Source organism: Ictidomys tridecemlineatus, chromosome 3 (genome assembly GCF_052094955.1).
Source record: "Ictidomys tridecemlineatus isolate mIctTri1 chromosome 3, mIctTri1.hap1, whole genome shotgun sequence".
In the NCBI taxonomy this organism is placed as follows: domain Eukaryota; kingdom Metazoa; phylum Chordata; class Mammalia; order Rodentia; family Sciuridae; genus Ictidomys; species Ictidomys tridecemlineatus.
Genome location: NC_135479.1, coordinates 95,422,195 through 95,445,681, shown reverse-complemented (window position 1 = coordinate 95,445,681; position 23,487 = coordinate 95,422,195). Strand labels below are relative to the sequence as shown.

Below are 23,487 nucleotides of genomic sequence, written 5' to 3'. Positions count from 1 at the left end.
AGTCTTTGGCTTGGCTGGCTTAAAATGATAGGCAACTCCAGGATTACTCCTTTTATCTTTGTGTGAGACAAGATGGGTCTCTGCCTCCACTCAGGTGGCACAGAGATGCAGTCATGTATTCCTTAAGACAGGCAGGAGCAGCACTCTGAGGGAAGTTTCTCTGGACTGGAGAGGTTTGGGGGAGGCTTCACAGAAATGAGATTTCACCAGGCTATGGATTCCTGTCACCTATGTGGGTGGGAAGAGCACAAGCTAGTGAGTACCCCGAGCTAGGAGGGCATGGGCAGGGTCAAGAATATAAAACGCGCTGACCACACATGCAGTACCAGGGGTGTGCACTGAGTTGTAGGCATGGGATGATGACTTGGTTCTGTCACAGGACAGATAGTGGTGACTGAAATCTACAGACTGGACAGGAGGCTCCTGCTGTGGTCCTGGAGGAAGCCCTGTGGGCATGAAGGATGCTGATGGTGGGTCCAGGGTACTTCCTGGAGGTAGGCTTTATCAGAAATGGTGGCCAGGTATTAAATGTTAAAAGGTGACCAAAGAGTCCAGTCGCCAAACTCCAGGAAAGGAGTAATATTCAAATAAATGACCAGAAGTGCAAACTTTCTGGGTGGAAACAAGCTGAGTGTTAGACTTATTAAATACAGCATGAGATGAGCTGTGGGAGTAGATGACATAAAATGCCACAGCCAGATCAAGGAGAAGGATGCCCACTGGTTTGGTGATCTGGTGGTCTCCAGAGACCCACCGGAGAGCAGCTTCTGTTATGTACATAGCTCAGAAACTGGCCAGGAAGAGGCAGTGTATGTGGAAGGAGGTGAAGCCCTTGGTCAGTCTTGGTATTGCTTCAAGGAGGCTTCAGAGATAAGGAGGATATTGATGGGCACAGTCTCAGAAGCAGCAGAAAAATTGGAATCAAGAATTTATCAATTAAAGGAGAGAACTGAGAGAGACCAAGATGGGGTGTCTGGATGCGCAGGCATCTCAGGCTAAGCCAGCAGAAGCGAACTCCAGATGCCAGGGATCTGTGATGTGACCTGATGAAGGCTGTTGCAGAAAGGAAGTTCTAGACAGTGCTTCCACGCACCTTCATGAAGGGACTTCTGTTCACCCCATGCTGAGTGGCTGACCCACTGGGATTTCAGGACAGCACTGTTGGTGATGCTATTCCCTTGCTTTATTAAGGTCCCTTCCCCCTCATCTTCCTTGACTGATACCTCCCCCTCACAGCTCACCCTCTCAGGTTCATCTTACAATGCTATAAATTTAGACTGGGGACATCACATCCATTCCCCTTGGAGATAGAGAAGTCTAACTGGACACTGGGGCCAGCGAGGATGTGGAGAAGCTCCCCACACAGAGGGGCTTTGGCTCTGTAGTTTCTTCCTGTGTGCTTGGGATCACCTATGGGGAGTCTACCCATTCGTTAGAGAGAGCGACAATTTCACTTATAATAAAAATAAGATAACTGTCTTTTAAAGGGAAAAACAATGTGGAGCAAAGTTAGATCCTCATAGTTAAAAATCATGCACAGTAGCCCAGTATCATGGACTGATTAATAATGAACACAATCTGCTAGGGTCTGAACTAGACATTCCAGGGATATCACCGTACTCTTTATTCACTTTATCTAACCTTTGTGGTTTTAAAGTAGATAATTGTAGGCCCATGGGCAGGCTATACATAGCACATAAGCATCTGAGTGCAGAGCTTGCAAGTACTGTTGATGAACAGGTGCCTTCTTAGGATTTTCCTGAAGGTTCGTAGTAGCACATTGTTAGAAAGTTATGGAAGCTCTTATGTGTGTACAGGACTCACTAACTGAACAAGAGCCAGTAGCGTGTGCTATAGAAAAGTAACCCAAATCTAGTGATCCTGTACAAATATTCAAAGAAAAAGGCCTGTATAATTTTTGAATTTGTGTCTTAAGAAAACCAGATAAGCCCCGTTTCCCAAACTGAAGGGGAAAATATCCCTTAACAACTAAGTGCTAAATGTTAGTCATTAGCTCAGTTATTTCAGGGACAACTAGTAGAAACACATTCTTGGGTTTGGAATTGCTCCTCATAATTTTTTGACACAGCATTCAATCCACATTGTCAGGAAACTGTTGTGTGAGAATCATCCATGGCTCTGAATCTCAGAACACAAGCAGTGTTCCACATCTAGCTCTCAAGAGCATCTGGTCAGTACCAGCCAGCCAATGGGGACAGACACCTTGGGCCTGGAGCCTGCAGTCCTCTGGAGCCAGCCTGGGGTGTCTGGGCAAATGAGCAAATCAAGGGGGAGGGTGTGTGTGGTAGGGAGTAGGGGTCAGATGGCAAGCTTGATGCCCAAGTGTGAGTCCAGAGACGACTTTCGTGGTTTTAGAAATTGGATTTGCCAGTAAGTGCCAAGTCTCAGCTGCTGCCCACACACTGAGTACTTGGACAAATGAGCTCTGCTCCGCTTCAGCTGAGTCACTGTGGAGAGCGGGGCTCAGCCATTAGAGACGGCACCACTGCCATTAGCCACTGCCCTGAAATGAAATAATCGGGTCTTCATCCAGCACCCCAGAGACAGCCACTTGCCTGCCTGCTGCACAGGGCAGAGAGGAGACAGGAGGGTGGCTTTCACTTAGTTTCCAAGGCTGCCACCAAAGATCTCTGGAAGGGCTCCTCAAGTTCTGTACCCTGAAAACCACCCCAGGTCACATTCTGTGGAAAAGATTCCTTTACCCCCTACCTGGGGCTCAGCTCTTCCTGGGCCCTGCTTCACAGAAGCGGGCAGAGGCCTCCCAGCTTCTGGAGTAGTTACTCTGTTGTACTGAGATGAAGAACAGAAAAAGATACCTCGGAATTCTAATTGAGGAGGCGTGTCATGATCTGGAGCTCAGTTGAAGAGTCACTTTAGGGATACATTTAAAAGAGCGCTCTCTAAGATTCAGTGACTACACAGTCAGGAACACTGGACAGCAGAGGCTGGTTCGTACCAGGTATGCCGCCCACGGTCAAGGCATCCTTCATTTGCTTCAGCTGCTCGTACAGCAGGTGATCCTCTTGTAGTGTTCTGTTTTTCTCACTGAGCCCTGTGCAGGTCATGGTGATGGCTGGTCTGGGTTTCTGATTCTGGAAAAACACTCGAGCAAAACATTTCCCCAAGCGTGGCTTACCGTCCTGAAGTAGAGATGGTGGCATTAAGCAGGATGGTCACTTACCGCCCCACCCTCACAAGACTGACAACTCCTCGTGACACCAGGAGCGCCCTGGCTTTGCATTCATCTAAACTTGACGTCTTTATAATAATTTTGGCCTAGTGCTGTCTGTGGAGCGCTGCTTGGCCCAGCTGTAGGATAGCAAATATCTTGCCCTCTTCTGTGGACCAGCGTAATGCTTAGCTGGATGTTGAGACTGTTCCTCTGAACAAAAAACGTCATGCTATCTTATGAATTAGCTCCTTTCATTCTAGTTTTAAAGACTAAGATACTAAATTTTAAAGAGAAGTCTTTTGTGTCTCCCAGCTAGTAAGTGGTAAGCCAGGATTTGAGCGCACTTCTAATTTAGTTCAACTTACTGAAGTTGAACTAACCCCTCTGTGCTGCTCTAGACCTAGTCCAGGGGTGGAGGCACAGGTCCTCTGCCTGGGCTGACCAATTGCCTGGACTGCGCTGATCCATATTCATGGGTAAGTGGAGATTACTGGGTGTCCTGGGAGCACTGTCAATTATCCAGCTCAGAGACATCACAGTTTCAGTTAAACATTAGGTATGATTCATTTCTAGGGCAATCAGTCATTCTTCACCCTTTCAGGTCACAGATTCCTTAATCTGATAATAAAACCCAGGGACCCTGTTCCCAGAAAATGCACTTGATCATACCGTCAGCAACAGGCCTAGAGTTTGAGGCAGTCTGTGGGCCTCATACCAGCCATGGGCCCCTAGTCAAAATCTCTCCTTAAAAAGTGGATGCAATGACTTCTTCAATTCTACAGTTTAAACAGGGAGGAATCCCAGTTAAAACCACTACCAAAACAAAGCCCACAGGAAGATCAGAGATGGATCTGCTAAGAAAGCCTATTTCCAGAACCAACTCAAAACATCATGGTGGGCTTTCCAGTGGGCTGCTTTCCCCTGTGAGTACCAGCTTTGAGAGAGCATCTTGGGTGCATTAAGATGCTAATTACAGGTGCAGACAGAGAAGATAGTGCAGAGCTTTCAGGAGGAGGGTGTGATAGGTGCCACAGGGCTCACTGAGGCTCCTCTGTTGTCCTTCAGGAAGGAGAAAAAGAATAGGCATTGCTTTTCCTCCTTTGCTTTGTTTACCCCCCCCCTCCCCGCAACACAAACCTTCAGGGAACAAAAGCACCTGGTGAAGATGGAAGACCTCTCCCCTTGGTGCACCCACAGGGTGCAGTGGTGGCATGCTATTGCTCCCTGTAATCTAGTAACTGGTTTCCCTTCAGCTTTAACCAGTTTGCAATAGAGAGCTCACATGCTTTCTCCTAATCCTTGTACAGTTTGAGTCCTGCGGTCAATAAAGTCAGGGCATACTTAATTCTGGTGAGCCTTCCTCCAGAAGCCTGGAGTACAGAATCATGCCTTCACTCTGAAGCTCTGCCTCCCTGTGATACTTTGATGCCAGGCACTGCCTGTCCTTCCCAGGATGCCTGGCTCAGAGCACCACTGGAGAAGTCAGGGCTGGTCTCCCCCATGTCCCTTGCTGCCTCCCAGCCTGCCCAGCACATGAAGTTCATCTGACTCTAATCTCCACTTAAATTTTCTGTTTACTCTCTTCCTGAAAACAGGGCAGAGGAAACTTGGCAAATGTTAGCTGTTTGGTGGGAACTGCAGCAGGCTAGTGCCTGTCGCACGCAGGGACCACCGTGTTTCATAGGATGCCTCTGCGTAAATCCTGGAATCGGTTTCAGGCTGTGCCGGCCTGGCAACCAGAAATGTCACCAGCAGACACTACGAAAAAGGACAAGTTGATGTTTAGAGTGAGTCATCCCCCGGGCTCTGAGGTGTGGGAGGGGGTCCCAGGGAAGGGGGAGTGAGCAGCGTGATCTGATGTGCGTGTATAGGGCCGTGAAGTTGAAGTAGTTGGATCCTTCCCTCCTACTTGGCCCTGTTCTTCATCATTTGCCGTATTTATAATAAGGCAGGAGGAAAGTGGCACAGAGCTCCCAGGCTGTTCGCAGGAGTCTCCAGCAGGGCCCTTCACTGATCTGGCCGCTTACCTGCAGGTGGTAGGACTCTGTGCTAAACACCAGGTTGATGTGATAGCCCCTCTGTGGATCCACCTGAAATACAGAAATCATCTTAGCATTGTGGGGGCTCCGCTGAGCCTCATGACCAAGAACTGCACTCTTAGGGTGGCATGGCGTGCAGATGGTGACAGTTATACCTGAAGAAAACATTTTTATTGCTGAATTTTTTTACAAACTATTTTTGCTACCCAGTTTGCTAGTTTGACACTCACACAGTGAGAGGCAGAAAAGGGACACAGTATGTTCATCTGGAAGCTGACTTTGTAAGAGCAGCTAGACAGGCACTGACGGGTACAGGGGGCTGTGCTGAATTCCTCCACTCACCAATAGTCTGAGCTCCCTGTCTGGGCTGCTGGGGCCACAGAAAGACTAGGACTCTCCCTCGTGCCAATCTCAGTCACAAGAACACAGTAAACATGTAAGGACATGTTTTTAGGAGGTGACAGGTGAAGAGATGGGTAGTCTAGGAGCGACTTAGGAGATGCCTTCAAGTACCTCCTAAAGGAAGGCAAGGGCACCTGTGGGCAAGGAAGGTTTATGGCTGGGGGCGAGATGGCCTCAACAACACTGGGAATGGCCACATGTGACTATGTCTTTGCTGTAGTTTAGATCTCGCATGTCTCCCAAAGATCCATATATTGAAGGGTTGGTCCCCAGAGAGGTGCTATTGGGAGGTTAGAGCCTAGTAGGAGGTCTTCTGGTTATGGGGTGCTCTCTTCCTCTCTGCTCCCTGGCCATTCTCATTCCTACTGTGATATGCTGCCGCAGCACAGGCTATAAAGCAACAGGGCCAGTGGATCGTAGACTAGAATCTTCCAAACCATGAGCCCAAATAAACCTTCCTTCTCCATAAGGTGATCATCTCGGGCATTTTTCATAGCCACAGAAAGCTGCTAGGCACTGTTCTTACAGGCAGGTAAGTGTCTGAGCTTTTGAAATGCATCTTTAGCCTTTTTAAACTTCTGAATATTGAATCCAATGCCAACTTTTTGGTAGTATCCATCCCCATATTGTTGGGGCAGTTTCAGCTACTTAAAAACTATATTGTCTGCCATTATTTTTTATTTAAGACAGCAAAGTGGTCATTCAGCTAAGTGTTCTTTTTCTATAGAAGGGAACTCTCTGCTCCATGGAGCTGCAGTTATTTCATACAGTCTTGATTAAATTAGACTCTGTAAAACATCATTTTTTTTTAATCTGACCCAGGAATACAATAACCAAATAGGGCTGTCTTATAAATAGAACAGGTATCATGACTTCCACCTAAAGATTGTTTTAAAACACTGGGAAACGGTAGAGAAGGGAGGGATAAGGTTCGGTGGCAGCTATTCACATAGAAAATATTCAAACATGTATGTATATCACTGCAGTTGCTGGGAGGGAGGACAGGACCCAAGAGCTGGGCACTAGAACAGGGTGCCTGGGCTCATTCCCATCTTCACTCATGTTGGTATGAGGTGAAGCACTGACCTTGGTTCACAAAACACACGTTCTAGTCTCTTCACTCACCCCAATCCCCCCGCTGTGCCAGGCACTGAGGAGATGCAGAGAAACCAAGCCTCCTGTCAGCCTTCCCTAGTAGGCCTGCAGCTAGAGTGGACACAGGCAGGTGGACAGCAGCAGGCCAGGCTGGCAGTGTGACTGATGAGCAGGGCAAGGCCCTGCCTGGTGCAGTGGGTGTGCTCAGGAAGCGTTTGGCTGGCCATAGCCAAGCAGGGGAGGGAGCGAGGACTGGGCTGGCACCTGGACAAGGAGGCTGGAGAATGCCAAGCACGGGTATGGAGGGCAAGGTGGCACTTGAGATGGTGAGGCTGGAAAGGACCTTTGAGGCTTTTTTTAAATTTATTTTTTAGTTATAGGTGGACACAATATATTTATATGTGGTAGCTAAGGATTGAAGCCAGCGCCTCATGCATGCAAGGCGAGCACTCTACCTCTGGGCTACAACCCCAGCCCCTGGAGCCTCACTTTTTAATGAGGACTTAGAACTGGATCCCAAGCCCATGGGAGCTGCACTGAATAGCCACAGTACACAGGGTGTTGTGACCGGTGGGATGAGACATAAACGTCGGCCAAGGTAGGTCAATGTGTGGTCTCTATTTTTATTAAAATCTGTGTCCCGGAGACACTAGGAGAACCGTGCTGGACACCTGAGTGGTCCAATCTTGGGGACAAGAGGAGCAGTGAGAGACTCCCCCGGGGGTTGCTTTACTTTGCCTGCCCCTGCAACACCCCATGAGCAGGGCAGGCCTGCAGGGCAGCTGCTGGACCAAGCCGCAGGGGCAGGGCCTCTGCAGGGAAGATGCCTCAGTGCCCACCAATGGGGAAGAACCCAGAATAGTGGGTTTGAGCCTGACACCCAGCCACACTGGTCCCACACGCACCGATGCTCACAGCTGGCAGTTCTCAGGCTCGTCCTCAGTTCCTGGGCCTCAGAGGCTTGCTGCACACCCAGGCTTTCCCAGCCCTGCCTTGTCCCTGCACGGGAAGGGTGCTACCTTCACTGTTCCAGCTGGGAGTGAGACCATGCTGCTGGAGATGTTGGACAGTTTCTCTCTGGTGTGGGGTCGCTTATGCATGAGAATGTGCGGGAGGATGCAGTGTATGTAAAAGCAGGCAGAACTGTGAGGGTGGCATGGGACTGGGATGGCACGCAGTTCCCCAGGGAAGGTGCTCGGGATGGGAGGAGTCGGCCCAGACTTCACACAAGGCTGCTCACCAGTGTCTCTCATTCTCAAGATAGTTGTTCATATTGGAAAGAGAACTGAAGATGTCATGTAGCTTGGCAGTTCTTTTGAAACCCATGGAGGCAAAGTGGAGTCTCTGGGACTATTCTTTGTAGGGAAAGAAGCAACTGGGTTAACCTGGGCCGAGGCAGTATGGAGTCTGTCTTTTTTAAATTGTAGATGGACACAATACCTTTTGTTATTTTTTTAATGTGGTGCTGAGGATCGAACTCTATGTCCTTTTGAAAAGCTATTTTCTTGGCTGATTTGATTTCCTTGTTTTAGTTCAACACTCTTAAAAGTGTCCACATTTCATCCAAAATAGGATTTTTGTATTTTTTGGTTCTGCTTTATCCAGATGCAGTCCTTTTATCTCCCCCAAAGGCCTCCCCTCCCTTCCTCAGAGTTACAAGTTCCTGGGGCCTGTGAGGACTTGGTGCCAGGCAGGGCCACCTTTGTCTGCACATGGTGTCTCATGCTCCTTGGCTTTAGGACTGGGCGTCTCTTTGCCCTTATTCAAAATACTCCATGCACCCCAGGGTTTACCAGTGTACACCTTACTCCAAGCACTGTGCCCCCTACTCCAAGCACTGTGCCAGGTGTAGGAAGTACCGCGGGCAGAGCAGTATCACCTGCCCTTCGATCTAAGGAAGGCCAGAGTGGCCACTGCAGAGCTGATTGTGGCTGGCCATGGGCCATGAAGGGATAACCAGAGGATTGATTAGGGCAGGGACCAGGGAGGTGCCAATGGAGTTGAACTCTAAGGAGTTGATTTTGGGGCCGGGGCAGCTGGTAAACCATTCCACACTGAAGGAACAGGGCTGATGTCCCCGAGGAGCCGCATTGGGCCAGTGGCCAGAAGGTCTGGAGCTGGCAGGTGGGGGGAGGCTGACCAGGTGGGAGGGATTGTGTCCTGAAGGAAAAGGAAGGCCATGGTCTAGAAAGAAGGACTTTGAATAGATCCTCTTGCTGGAGCATGCAGGAGTGATGCTGGAGTGAAGAGGTGTCCAGAGGGGGTGTGGATAGAGTAGAAGGCTAGGTGGGGGGCAGGTGAGGGACAGGACCATGACCTTGGTGGGACAGTAGAAATGGACAGAGTGCGTGGCAGACAGATGGGACCCATTAGCAGGTAAATAGTGAGGGCTGGGGTGTGGCTTGGTGGTGGAGCACTTGCCTAGCACATACAGGGCCCCGAGCCCCATTCCCAGCACCTTGCACGCACATACAAAAGGAGGACATCAAAAGTGAAGTTATATGCAGTTGTGCACAGTGTAGCAACGTTCTGGCCAGCCAGCATCACACATGCAGGGATGGTACTGCAGAGTGATGGTGGAGCTGAAAAATCCCTCCGACTGGGACATGGTACCCAGGTGTTTGTGGTGACGTGGTGTGACAGACCCACTCCGTGGCAGGGCGTGGTGGGGATGCCCAACCTGCTGGTTTAGTGCCTGCTGTGCTTCATCATCTCAGAATGTGCTGCTCCCACTCTTGAAAGTTGGCCGTGTCATGGCCACAGCCTCCACAACTCCTGCTTATGCATCTCTTGATCACATCAAGAAGACACATGGAGCCATCACCTTACACCATCTAAGTCTGCACCAGGATACTGTGATGTTCACACAGTGACAAAGTGGCCCAGTGGCCCAGTGCTCAGAACATATCCCCAGTGTCAAGTGACATGACTGTAAACCAAGATCAGAAATAACAAAGTGCTATGTCAGTGATTAAGACGTCATTAATATCAGGGGCAGAGCAATAGCAAGCACCCTCCTGGGCCAATGCCAAGGCCTGTCCCAAACTCCACATGAGGGGTGCTTGCCTTCAATGCTCAGAAGTCCTGCTGAAACAGAGATCATAGGGACACAGAGCAGAGCAGCAGTGTAGTGTGCTGTGCAACTACTGTACTGGCAGAGAGGCCGGGCCTCAGGGCTCCCTGCCCTCACCCGTTGCTGGGGCTGTCTGCACACCTGGCCAGGTACAGCCTACATGGGCACACCTGCAATGCAGAACTCCCACTCTAGGCCACATCCAGAGAATTAGGATGCCAGCGTGCCAGGGTATATGGTTTGGATGTGAGGTATCCCCCAAAAGCTCATGTGTGAGATGATGCAAGGTATACATTTTGTTTCTAGAGAGTGGAGTCTCTCTCTGCTTCCTGATCATCGTGTAAGCTGATTCCCTCTGCCACATTCTTCTGCCATGATCTACTTCACCTCAAGCCCCAAGGAATGGAGCTGGCCTTCTATAGACTGAGACCTCTGAAACCGTGAGCCCCTAAATAAACCTTTCTTCCTTTATAGTTGTTCTGGTCGGGTCTTTTAGTCACAGCAGCAGAAAAGCTGACTAAGGACAGGGCCTGCCTCCCATGAGGATGCTCCCCAAGGCGTTCTGCCGGCAGCAGGGCCCGCCTGCGTCCACCCTGCGGCCTAGACTGCTAAAATGGAGAGCTGAGCAGCTGAGGCAACAAACCAGCATGTTCACAGCTACTCAAGTCAGTCCTGAAAACAGCCCAAAGTTTGTGCACATGCCACGGAACCAAAACTACTAAGCAAAGCGCACCCGGAGCATGGTACCTGGCAACATGGCAGGAGACTGCGCTGCCAGCTGGGGGCAGGGGACCCACATGCAAGGGAGCAAACTTCCACGCAGAAGAGGAGCCTCCATGGGCCAAAAGCGGTGATGGGCCCTGAACCCAGGATTTAGCTTCTGGCACCAGCAAGCTCAGAACCAGACCTTTAGAAAGCTGCAAAGTCACTTGAGAACCGTGAATCCAGTCCAGAGTAACTTGGCGTGGCTGACCCGCCAGAGCTTCCAAGCGTTCTCCTCTGTTTTCCCTCTTAATTGTGACTAGTTTTGAGGGCGTAGTAATCTCCTTGCCATGTGGGGGTTTTGAACCTGGAAGTGGGCTCCCAGGTGGAGCCAGCTGACCTTCGCCTCACCTGGTGGCCATCCACTGTGACCTGAATCAGTTTGCAACAGTCGCATGGTGCAAAGTGAGCCTATTATGTTCAAGGTCATCTTTTAGAAGAAGCATTTTTGAGGAGCTGGATCCCCACAGGGCAGTGGAGAGACCAGCCCCCACATTCTTGAGGCAGGGAATGGCTATGGCGGGAAACACAACTGTGATGCCTGGCACCTACACCACCCAGTCGGTCCACCTGCACACAGGTGAGCAAGCCAGAGGCCAGGCACACTATTCTAGTCTTTTCCAGAATGATCTTCCACTTGAGAAAAAGTCCAAACACAAAGCAAGTGGCCATGTGAGGGCATGACCTGGAGGAGAGCGTTAGCAGGCTTGTCATCGTGTGCAAAGGGTTGTGTGCGGTAACTCAGTGCTAAGTGCCCTCAGTCAGGGACCACACTGACAAGGTTCAGGATTCTAACCCAGGTTGTGTTTTGTTTACTTTAGATTCCTCAATTTGCGGTCCCATTGGCCAACCAGAGGAGTGCTCCACTGCACACCCCCAGGTCGAGCACCCTCAACCCCCTGGCAGTCCTTCCACACCCCTCCCCCACACAGGTGCTGTAGGCCAGGTTTGGCTGGACCTGCCATCAGGTCGGCTGGGAGGAGCCAGGCCCCTTTCAAAGCCCTGTTTGAGAGAGTGTCTATGGAACTTGGCCTCCAAGGACTGGGTTCATCACTCAGGGTTGGTGCTATTTCTTGGTAAAAGAGAAATGCTCCTCATGTCCTTATCAAGTCAGTAGCAAGCACCCCACCAGCCACTGCAGAGTCATCATGAACGACCATCCTGAGAACCTCTCCATGCAGGGGAAGGGCATGCATGGCTCTACGTGTAGAGGGATCTGTGGCTACATGGACGTGTTCTGCTGTCCCATGCCTCACCTGACATGGTGTGGTGCCCATGTATTCGTTCCTATAAAGCCCTTTGAGGTAGGTATTACTGTTACCCCCCTTTTAAAGGTGAAGAAAATGAGATTCTTGCCCCAAAATACAGAATTGCCCAAAGGCCCAGAGCTAGTCCATAGCCAAGATTGTCTTCAGAGCGGCAGCCCTTCCTGCCTACAGCAGAGACTGTGCATATGGCCCAGCAATCCCGGCCTAAGGAAAGGCAGAAAGAAAGCTGCTGCTTGCCCCCGTGGGTTGGGGCCGTGCTTAGAACCAGGCTCCTTGGACAAGACCCCCACCGCCTTCTGGGAACACCACAGTCAGGAAGGGCTGTGTATCCGTTTACTAGGGCTGTCATAACAAAGTACCATAAACAGATGGCTTAAAACAACACACATGTTCTCCGAGTTCTGGAAGCCAGGCTTCCAGTATTCAGGGTCACGGGGCCTGGCTCCCTCTGAGACTCCCACTGGACTCCTGCCTCTTCTGGTTTCGGACCGTGGCTCCTAATCCTGGTGTTCTTTGGGCTGCAGCTGAATCTCTCTGATCTCTGCGTCAGCCTGTAAGTGTTGTTCTTCCCTCTGTGTCTGTATCTTCACGTGGCCTTTTCATAAGGACACCAGTCATTGGATTTAGAGCCCACGCTAATGCAGTGACCTCATGTAACTTGATTTCATTGCAGAGACTCTCTTTGTGCCCACAAGCACTGAGGTTGCCACTTTAAAGTTTCTTTTTGGAAGACACAATCCATTAGAGATGGAAGTAAGATGCCCTGAGGCTAGAGAAGGAGCCCCTGGGCACAGACCCTTTCAGACAGGTTATAAATGGAAGCAAGACCCTGTGCTGTGGGGAGTCTCCAGAAAGGACCAGGATGAGATGAGCCAGGAGAAGCAGAGCATGCGTGACAAATAGGGGTGACAGCCCAGCTTGGGGACATCAGCAGGTGAGTGCAGGCAAACCTGGGTTGAGATGACAGTGGGGGTGGGGACCAGAGGGTCTCAAACTAGGGTGTGCAGCAGAATGCTCTAGAGGGCTTGCTAAAGCATCGCGGGCCCTCCCCTAGAGTGCCGATTCAGGGGTCTGGGGTCGGGTGCACAGCCTCCATTTCATTAAGCTCCAGGGGAGGCTGCGGCCCCAGGGATGGCATGAGAACATCTCTCTAGCTGCTGAGTGGAGCCTGACATCATGGGGACAGCGGGAAGTGGAGTAGCTCCCAGAACATCACTAGAACACAGCTGAGCCACTAAGTGGGAAACTGAGAACAAGAGGGTCAGTCCTCTCCAAAGACTGAGTTGCCATCAGCACCCTGTGAAAGGAAAAGCAGCCCAAAGTTGGTTGACACAGGCGCCTGGAGCTTCTGGCAGTCAGGTACAACCCTCAGAAGGGCAGCAGGTAGGTCTGCCCTCAGCTTCAGCAGCGCTGCTGATGGGCCCCTGGCCACTTGGCACGTGGGCTTTTTTGAGAAGAAACATTTGAAGAAAGCAGTCTGGGCTAAAATAATTTTTGAAAGAATATTATTCCTTGCTTCTTGTTGCACAAACAGGTACTTTGCTACACAGCGGGCTCTCTTTATCTGCAGGGCACATTCCAAGACCCCCAGTAGATGCCTGAAATGGTGAAGAGTAACAAACCCTATATTTACTACATTTTCTCCTATTAATAAATGCCGGGCTGGGGATATAGCTCAGTTGGTAGAGTGCTTGCCTCACATGCACAAGGCCCTGGGTTCAGTCTTCAGCACCACAAAAATAAATGAATAAATAGACAAGTAAATATTGCCTATCTGTGAAACTTTAATTTATAAATTAGGCACAGTAAGAGATTAATAACTGGTGGTTGATCTTAGTTGTTGACTATATTGAGCAGTACATCCCTGGGTATGTCTCTGTGGGTCTTTCTAGACATGACTGCCATGTGGATCAGCAAACAGAGTTGGGAAGGCCCACCGTGAATGTGAGTGGCACCATCTAAGGGCTGGGGACTCAGTTAGAACAAAGAGCAAAGGAGGGGACACTCATACACGCACATATCAGATTCTCTTTGAAGGAATAGGTGTTTGCTGCTACCATCGCCCGTGGACATCCACTCCAGGTTCTTCCGCCTGGGACACAGCCTCTCACCAATGACTCTCCAGTGGCTCCTAAGCCTTCAGCCTCTGGCTGGGGCTGTATCCATGGCTCCCCCTTCTTCAGAGGTACCACATCTTTGGACCAAACACAGCTGGTTTCTCCCAGCCTGGCAGACAACCTTTGAAGGACTTTGAGAGCCTCTAACTGTGGGCACCATCTAAAATTTGCCCATTATAAATATAATATATTGTTTTTGTGACTTGGGAAAATGCTGAATAACTAATAATAGAACAATTGTAACAATATACTGTACTAAGAGTTTGCACTTTGGCGTCATTAAGTAATACAAGTCACTTGAATACATCACTGTGACAGCTGATCTGATAGCTGGGAGAGCTACATGACTCACAGGTTGTCACGTACACAGTGTGGACATGCTGCCCAACAGGATGGTCCATACAGAGAAAGACAGCACGAGATTTCATTATGCTCTTCCAGATGAGTGGCACGATTTAAAACTTGTGAACTGTTCATTTCTGGAACTTTCCATTTAACGTTTTTGCAATTGTATGGATAATAAACCACAGGAAGACAAACCACCGAGTGGGAGAACCTGCTGCATAATGATGCCTGTGTGTACATCAAGGAGTCAAAATTGCATGTTCTAATAGCAGCCCTACAAATTCGTCTTTTTTTTTTAATGTTTATCATAAAACACAAAACTATCTTCATTCTTATGGATCAAAGATTTTTCTCCACCATGTGTCTGAACTATCTTTACATTAGGCACTATCCAAGATAGGATGAATAAATACCTATTCTCCCCTAAAACCACACTTTACAACCCAGCTCCCCCTTTCAACTCACTCAGAACACAGACACTTGAATGATGTGCTAGGGAAGCCAGGGTGGGCCTTCCCTTGGGGGCCGTAAAACATCACTGACCCCCAGTCTCCAGAGTCAGGGTCCCCTGGAAGCTCATCTTCAGAAAGGAGGGAGCCCCATACTTTAGGGAAACATTCCTTCTTTTTCCTCCCTGTGCTGGTCCCTTCCTGTTATCTTGTGACAACTTTAAACTTCACATTTCCAAGCTGAAGGGTGGGTAGTGAGGGCCAGTCTATGTTAAGAGCTCACAAGAGATTCTAATCTCCCCCGCACACACCCTGAAACCCAGGGGTCAAGCACAGCTTCTAAATGTCCCCTCCAGCCTACATATTTGGTAAAAGAACAAATATCATGCTATTCCAGTAAAGGCGAACTTTTTCATTTTATAAGGTTACTATATGAGTCAGGCTCAGTTGGAGACAAACAACTCATTTGTGAATAAAAATTACTGTTCTGTTCTTAGGTTCTGTACAGATAGAGCATTCAGTCTATTGCATTAGACCCTGGAATTACCTTATTAGTTTTCCTTCTTTCAGGCAAGGCCAGAAAAGCAAATACAGCTTTTGTTACAAAAGTCAGGCCAGGCCTGAACCATTGGGCCCAGGGAGATCTCTGCATGTGGACACTTCCTACCAGCGGAAGAGCTGTAGAGAGAATGAATACTGTGTGAACCCTGCCTCGCCAAGTCTGGGGTGAGTTCTAGGGCTCCAGAAGGGAGCTGGCCGGGGGCAACTGTGGAAAGAGCTGCAATAAGACAGGTGACCTGCCACCTCCTCTCCTACAGGGAGTGAGGGGACCTGTTGCAACTCCTCCTCTTTGTGCCCCATGGTAGCAACACCCTTCCACTACTGTTCCTGCATCTAACAAATATTTAACATGCCTCTCTAGCAGGGACCAGGCTAGTGCAAGGGAGGAGACAGATGTGAGGGCTGGCTCCACCCAGTCTGGGAGAGGCAGCCACACCCACAGAGTAGAAATTAAGTCAAGAGCTAGGACAAAGCAACCTGAGGCCAGGTAACAAGGCACAGGTAGAGGGCAGCCTTGGATGTGAGGGTACCAAAGCCTCTGAGACCAGCCAGCAAGAGTGGGAGCAACAGCAGCCATGATTGGCAGCTTGGGAAGTCGCTGCCCAAGGCAGAGGTCAGAGCCCTCATCGGGTGAATAAGGCTCCTACAGATGGCCAATTCCTGCAAAGGAGCTGAAATCACACACTGGAGAAAAGACAGTCTTGAAAAAAATACTAATGGTCCTGGAAAAATGGGTTATCCATAGGCAGGAGAATGAGACTAGACCCTTCACTCTCATTCTACATAAAAATCAACTCACATGAATCAAAGACCTGGGAATTAGACCAGAAACCAAGCAGCTCCTAAAGGAAAACACAGGCATTGCAGCACACAGGCACAGGAAATGTCCTTCTCAATAGGACCCCAAAAGCCCAGGAAATAATGCCAAGAGTTAATAAATGGGACAGCATCAAACTAAAAAGCTTCTGCACAGCAAAGGACACAATTAGGAATATGAAGAAAATTACAACAGAATGGAGAAAACTGCTAACTGCTCTTCTGACAGAGGGTTAATATCTAGAATATGTAAAGAACTCAAAAAGGAAATTCCTATATACGTATTCCAATACACCACAGTGAATCTCACCATCATGTACATCCACAAGACTGGGAACCTAATTAGAATAAGGTCCACTCCATGCTTGTATAAACATGACAAAATTTTATACTCTATCATGTATAACTAAAGAACAAATCTTTACACCAAAAAAAAAAAATCAAACAACCCAATTAATAAATGGGCAAATTAATTAAACAGGTACTTCTCAAAATACAAATGACCAACAAATTTTTATGAAAAAATGCTCAACATCATTAGCAATTAAGGAAATGGAAATCAAAAGTACATGGATTTCATCTTAAACCAGTCAGAATGGCAGCAATAAAGAATACAAATAATAACAAATGCTGGAGAGAACGTGGAGAAAAAGGAACACTTTTACACTCACTGTTGGTTGTTGTAAATTAGTACAACCACAGTGGAAATCAGTATGGAGGCTCCTCAAAAACACCAGGAATGGAACGACCATGTGACTCAGATATCAGTATTTATCCCAAAGAAATAAAGTTATCATACTATAATGATACATGAATACCCATGTTTATAGCAGCTCAATTCACAATAGCCAAACTATGAAACCAGCCTAGGTGTCCATCAACCGATGAATGGATACAGAAAATCAGGTATAGGTACACCAGTGAGTTTAATTAGCCATAAAGAAAAATGAAATTATTTGCAGGAAAATGAATTGAACTTGAAACCATATGTTAAGCTAAATAAGCCAAATTCAGAAGGTCAAGGGCCTGTGTTTTCTCATATGTGGAAGCTAGAGAGTAAAAATTAAAAAAAAAAAGGGGGGTGGGAACAATGTCATGAAAAAAAATCAAGGGGAGATCAGAATAGAGGAAAGGGACCAGGGGTTGGGAGGCAGGGATGGGGGAGGGGAAGAGCAGGGGAGCCAAATTATATTGCCATATTGTGTGAAAGAACCAATATGTAACAACAAACCCCACCATTATGTACAACTATAATGTACCAATAAAAAATGTTCATCCCTGTTCTAATCCCCAGGTTTTACACGGCAGAAGGGATTTGCCAATGCAATTAAGTTAGTGACCGGGAAATGGACAGGTCCAGGGCCATCACAGGGTCCTCAGAAGAAGATAGGGCACAATCAGGAGATAGGGCAGAACCATGAACCCAGGAGAGAAGGTGGCCCTTAGAAACCCCAGAGATACCTTATCTGTAGCCCAGGGACATACATTGCCAATCTCTGATGTCCAGGACTGCAAGTGAGTAAACTTGTACGACTTTAATCCCCTGGGTTTGTGGCAATTTGCTGTAGCAGTGATGGTCAAGTGGCAACTCCTTCCTGTTTCTTTTTATCTCATTAATAGCTACGACCTGCTCATTTCTGCTGCTGTATTCATGCTTGCTCAGCAGCTGTGGCAGGAACCAGAGCTGCCTGGAGAGAGGGCGACATCAAGGTTACTTGCATGAGAACCCAGATGACTGTCCTGTGTAAAAGATTATGAAAACAAAGAGGCAATGCTCAGCTTCTGGGGAAGATTCCCCGAATCTGCACCTGTGCTGAATAAACCTCGCTCTCCTGCATCTCCTCATCTCTTTCCAGTGCCATAATCTTCAGTAACATATTTTGGTGTATTGGCCGGGAAACTGAAAACCAAGCTGGCCATTTGTGTCAACATTGTCGGGAACTAGAGAAGGCCTTGGCCACCAGCCTGGTGACAGACAGATAGGTGCCACCTGACAATTTGCCAGATCCTGACTCTCACTCCAGCTGGCCATGGCTCTCATTACCTTATTAAATGACTCAGAAGGAAGGCCACCAAACTGGTACATCCTGGGGGCATCTGCCAGATTCTACCCTATGGCAGTAGGGGAAACTGACCACATCCCAGGGACCACAGTGTCACTCAGTACAGGATTTGCTTACTAGGGGGCCTGTCAATTCTGGGGTGCGTGTGACTGCAGATCCATGGTGACCTCATAAGCTTTAAGATAGCTCCAGCCTCTAGGAGATCAAAAGTCCCTCTCTTCAGGGTTAGCCTGAGTCAGGGGCTTCTACTGACCTACCATTGATGCTAAGAGGCACCTAAATCTCTGCGAAGAGAGTGGCCAGGTGCACAAAAGTGTCCCCTCCTCATTGAGCAACTCCCCCTCAGGGTGGGAACAGTCACATTTGGGAAGCTCAGCTTCAAAACCTCTAATCTGGAGAAAGAGGGTGCTGGCAGGGGAAAAGACCCAGAAATCTCTCCAGATACACTCTAGGTCTTGTATTAAAATATTTTTTAAATTCCAGGAAAAAAGAATCCAAGAGATGATAAAATACTGTTGTTTTATTTGGACTCAGGAAGCTATCCAAAGCCTTCAGTGTTCTGACTCCAACTTTAGGCCTCTTCAAGGTCAAAACTCCCCGACTGTACCTCAGGGAATCATGCCAGCAATGACGGGGGAGAAAATCCGCAGCCAGCCTCAGCGGCTCCCACTGTTCTTCCTGCCCTTGTCCTTCACGAGCCAGGTTAAGGAAGGAATTAGGGCAAAGCCAACAGATATTCAGATGTCATTTGTGGGGGAAGAACAAGGAATGGTTTGAAAGACAACAATAACAGCTTGAGAGTAACTATGGCCATGTCGTTTTTTAAAATTCAAACCTCTGTCTCATTTAAGCCTGTGGTTTCTAAGATAAATTCACATTTGGTCTTGGGCACATAAATGAATACATTTTGTTCCAGTCTTATTTTGTCCAACTCGAGTTTTTAATCCTCTGTTTATTCTACTGTCTTTGTTTCAGAGGTCATTTATTCAAGAAAAAAGCTGAAAAATCTGTTTCCTGATGGTTTTTATATATTTGTATACATCTGTATATTGTATGCTCTATCTACATATATATCATGTACATGGTATCAAAAATTGGATTATAGATAAGTACTCATATATTTAAATAAGTGGATACAAATGCTTTTTAGTCCACATAGCTTACACTTTTTTAAATATTTATTTTTTAGTTGTAGTTGGACACAATATCTTTATTTTTATGTGGTGTTGGGGATCGAATCCAGGGCCTCTCCTGTGCTAGGCGAGCGCTCTACCACTGAGCCACAGCCCCCACCCCAGCTTACACATTTTTAAAAGAAAGTTCAATTTAAATTGCCTAGAAAAGACATTTAGTTAATTTACAAAGACACTAAAATATCAACTGCTCAACATAAATTCAAGTACTTATGACTTCTTAAATCCACAGGTAACATATTTGAGTATTATATGTTTTTATAAATTGGTAAAAACAACAGCACACACACACACACACACACACACACACACACACACACACAAAATGTCCCTAATGTTTCTAAGGGAAGCCACACAGAGTCAACAAAACCCTTCAAACTGGAGCAAAGGACAGGTAGTAGTCGGTGTAGATAATAAATGATCAGGTGGGAAAGATGGAGGCTAATTCAAACAAAAGGAGCAGAGAGGCTTCTCACTAGACCCCAAGGGTCACTCCCTGAGGAGTCTCAGCTGACTAATCCTCACACAGACAAGCTTGAGGAACCAACCACTGGCTGATCAATGGCTCTGATTTTCTACGTTGATATATGAACTGTGACACTTTGGCACTGCCCCCTTTACCTTTCTCAGTTGTCTTAGCCTTCGCTTTTGTTGTAGGATTAACAAGAACTGCTCCAGCCAGTTGGCATGAGGTTAACAGCTTCCATTGGCAGGTCTTTTCCTCCTTTTAACAAGGTAGGTGTTTTGTTATATTGGTTGTCTGATCTGTGGACTTGAACCTCTCACCTGTGACCCATGTCTTCATGACTCCATCAAGCCAAGATATCACCACCACCCTACTTGATCATACCCATTTCTCCTACCAGGGGACTATCCAGGCTGGATTAAAAAAAAAACACAAACAAACAAACAAACAAACAAAAAAACACCCACATCCCAGGGCAGACCTGGAAAGATTCAAACCCCAGGAAATTATTTAAAAGATGGGTTTTAACTTTTGGGGAAATACAAGAATGTCCTAAGTATCATGGGGAACACTGCAGGTCAGCACCACTGGGTCCTTACACTTGGGGTGCTCCTAGAGTCGCATGCATGCTGGACACAGCCATAAGAGTCTCCCTTACAAGTGGACTTCTCTGGCTGGAGACATCCTGAACAACCATAGCACATGACCTAGAGTGGACCCTTGTTATGGCTGCTATCCTCAGACACTACGGGACTGGCTCTAAAGCAGTCAACTGAGGCACCGTTACAAGGGCTGTTGAGTGTCCTGGCTGCATAAGAGAACAGGACTGGGGTAGTTCATTGCCAACAGTGACTAAGCCAGGGTCAGGCTGGATTTGGGAGAGGGGAGAGAGTTGCATATTTAACATCCCGAGCCTCAAGCCTCTTTATGGTAGTCATTTGGGGGCAGAAGAATCTGGAGCCCCACCAGACTCTTGGTGGTTACAATCGCCATCTGTGGTCTGTCCTCGGAGGCTACTGATGCCCTGTGGTTGCACCATTCCTGGCTCCACAGCTGGAAAGCCAAGTGGAAAATGTGGACTGTTTAAAAAAAAAATGTGGTTTAAAAAGTTTACTAGAAGATGGTTAGAAGAGGTTAAAACATTCCTACTCACTAGCTCATCTGGTGCATCTGGATTGGGTGACTGGCAAAATGCCAGGGAAACCAAAGCTTCACCCCAGGGCCTGCTGGTCTCTCCCACCTCTGCCAGCAGAGCTGCAGACCAGGAGGGCAGGTGGTGGAGGAACTGGATGCACCTCTGCCTTTCAGCATAAGCAGGGCCTGGGAAGGAGGAGCCCCTGTGTGCTGTGCCCCAGGGCCTTGGCAGGAGAGTGCTTCCATGTCCTGCCCCAGGGCTTGGGTAGAAGGGGCCTCTGGGCTGTGCCCAGGACTCCTGAGAAGATCCTGGGGCTTGAAGAGAATGGTTCCTCTCATGGCTGCCTCCACTTCCCATTGTTCTCTCCCAAGGGCTCTCTAAAAGCAAGGAAGAGCTGTTCTTACAGAAAATAGACGATCATCTCACTATGTGTATGAACTTCTCTTTTCTCCTCCATCAGGGTTGAAGCCTCTAATGCTCCAGTTCTTGCTTATGTGGCCTACATAATGTATAGCTTTCCTATTCTGAATGATCACCTCTGAATTATTGACATTAATGGAGCAAAGAGTTCAAGGGGAGCTGTGATCTGATGATTATGTATTGAAGTGCTTTAAAAGTTGAGAGGACTTTTAAAGAGAACAGGACTGGGGTGGTTCATTGCCAACAGCGACTCGCCAGGAGAAAGTCTTTCTTAAAGTTGGTGTTCTCCTGCCTGTGACCCGGGGACAAGATGGGTTTCTGCTGTCAGATCCAGGATAGCTGACCCTGGAAGGGCCAGAGCTTAGACTCCTGGCCTCTCGGGTGGCTGACCTTCCTCCAGACCTGCTCAGCCTGCCGAACGTATCACCTCATCACTTGATTAAATGCGACATAAATTGGTAAGAGTCCACAAAGTCATGTCCACAAAGTCCAAGTTCAGTGCTTTAGAAAGAATAGATAGAGGCAAGAGTCTAAACTTAGCTGTTGAATCAGGTTCGTGTGAGTCACAGCTAGGGAAGAATATGCCATCTTGTTATCTGCAAGTGTTCACTCCATTGTCGGCCAAAATGGACATTGCAGATGATCCCCTGTGGGACATTTCCTTGCTAGGAGCTCCAATTAAAAGCCAAGGCCCTATTATCAAAAAAAAAAAAAAGAACTATAAATTTACCCTTAGCAATTACAATTGAAATGGAAACAAGGCCTGGTTGTGACACATGCTACCCACATACTTTGGCCAGCTGTTTCAAAGTCTCCAACCACTGGTCCTGGTCCCCTCCAACACCAGTCCACACACAGCATCTGATTCCCCAGCCAGCAGACTTCCTCAGGAGATCACCAAGGAAAACTTGGGTCAGCCTCTAATGAGAGGGAGAGCACGTGTGTGTGTGTGTGTGTGTGTGTGTGTGTGTGTGTGTGTGTGTGTGTGTTGGTCCTAGAACTCCCTGGGGGCAGAAGGGGACCCAGCTGGCCAGGATGTGCAGATCCATCCCCAGCTCCACCCAGAGCCTCCCACTGCCCTACCTGTGGGCCTGAGCCTGTGCCACATGAAGCTTCACTGGCATAGGAAAGGTGGCCTGACGCCAGGAGAGGGCCTCCGGGAATTGTTACTTGAGCGGCTTTTTGACTTTTCTAAAGGGCTAGTGCTGTACCGCCTTTCACCACTAGAGGTCCACGGCGTTTCTAAAATGAGGGCCCTTGCGAGGCTGTGGGATCCCAGAGGGGAGTGATTCCAGGGCTGCTGGAGGGACTGAAACCCTTTGGTATACGGCTGTTCAGCTTTGCCCAGGACATCCTCGTCATGACCTCGTTCACACACACACACATCCACATCTCCAAAATGTTCTGAGACAACACTCACCCTTGCTTTTGCAGTGCACTCACAAGGTTTGTATTTCTAATCATTTCAATAAAAAAAAAAATTATGAAACAAGGCGGGGGGGGGGGGGCGGGTAGCTCAGTAGTGCAGCATGTGTCTAGCACATAGAAGGCCCTGGGCTCAATCCCTGAACCCAAACCCAAACACCTGGACCTAGTAAATTGAGTTTATCACTCACTAGTGGGCCCCGAGTTTGAAAAACCCTGACTTAGCCTCAGCCTCTCATCTTGCAGTGGCATGTGGCCACCTGCTTGCTTTGGTGAGTCCTGACTGCAGCATTGAGCTCTCAGTTGATGCACAGATGGGATGAAGGGGCATCTTTCACTTTATCCCTCATGCTGGTGCCACAACTGCTCTCCTTACTAAGGCAGAGATTCCTCGAGCCACCGTGCTGGGTGCTGCAAGGGACTTGTCTTTGCTCCTCACACAGGCACCTCAGTGCTTTAGAACTAATCGGACCTCAGAGGCCTTCCCTAAGGACACTGCTCCAAGTCTGAGTCAGGGCCACCATGTCCAGCCTAGAACACTGTTGGTGTCAAGAAACAGCTGAGGGTTGAGCGCTGCCCCAGTGGTGATAACTCACATTCCTAGACCCTGGGCAGTGTACACACATCCTCTGTCATGACTCTTAAAACCACCCTGCAGGATGGCA

At 48.2% G+C, this 23,487-nt stretch overlaps 1 protein-coding gene across 2 annotated transcripts in view; it reads right to left on the bottom strand.

Moving 5' to 3' along the window:
- The window catches only part of Rarres1 (retinoic acid receptor responder 1), a 32,761-nt gene that overhangs the window by 7,271 nt on the left and 2,003 nt on the right, over positions 1–23,487 (bottom strand). The window contains exons 1-3 of one of the 2 annotated variants that reach the window (XM_078043494.1): positions 20,996–22,064; positions 5,221–5,283; positions 2,978–3,161 (exon numbers count right to left, since the gene is read on the bottom strand). In XM_078043494.1, coding sequence (XP_077899620.1) covers positions 2,978–3,161; positions 5,221–5,283; positions 20,996–21,334 — 586 coding nt within the window. In that variant the 5' untranslated portion in view covers positions 21,335–22,064. Of the gene's footprint in view, positions 1–2,977; positions 3,162–5,220; positions 5,284–20,995; positions 22,065–23,487 lie in introns of those variants that run through there. The other variant, XM_005325708.5, reaches the window with a different exon arrangement.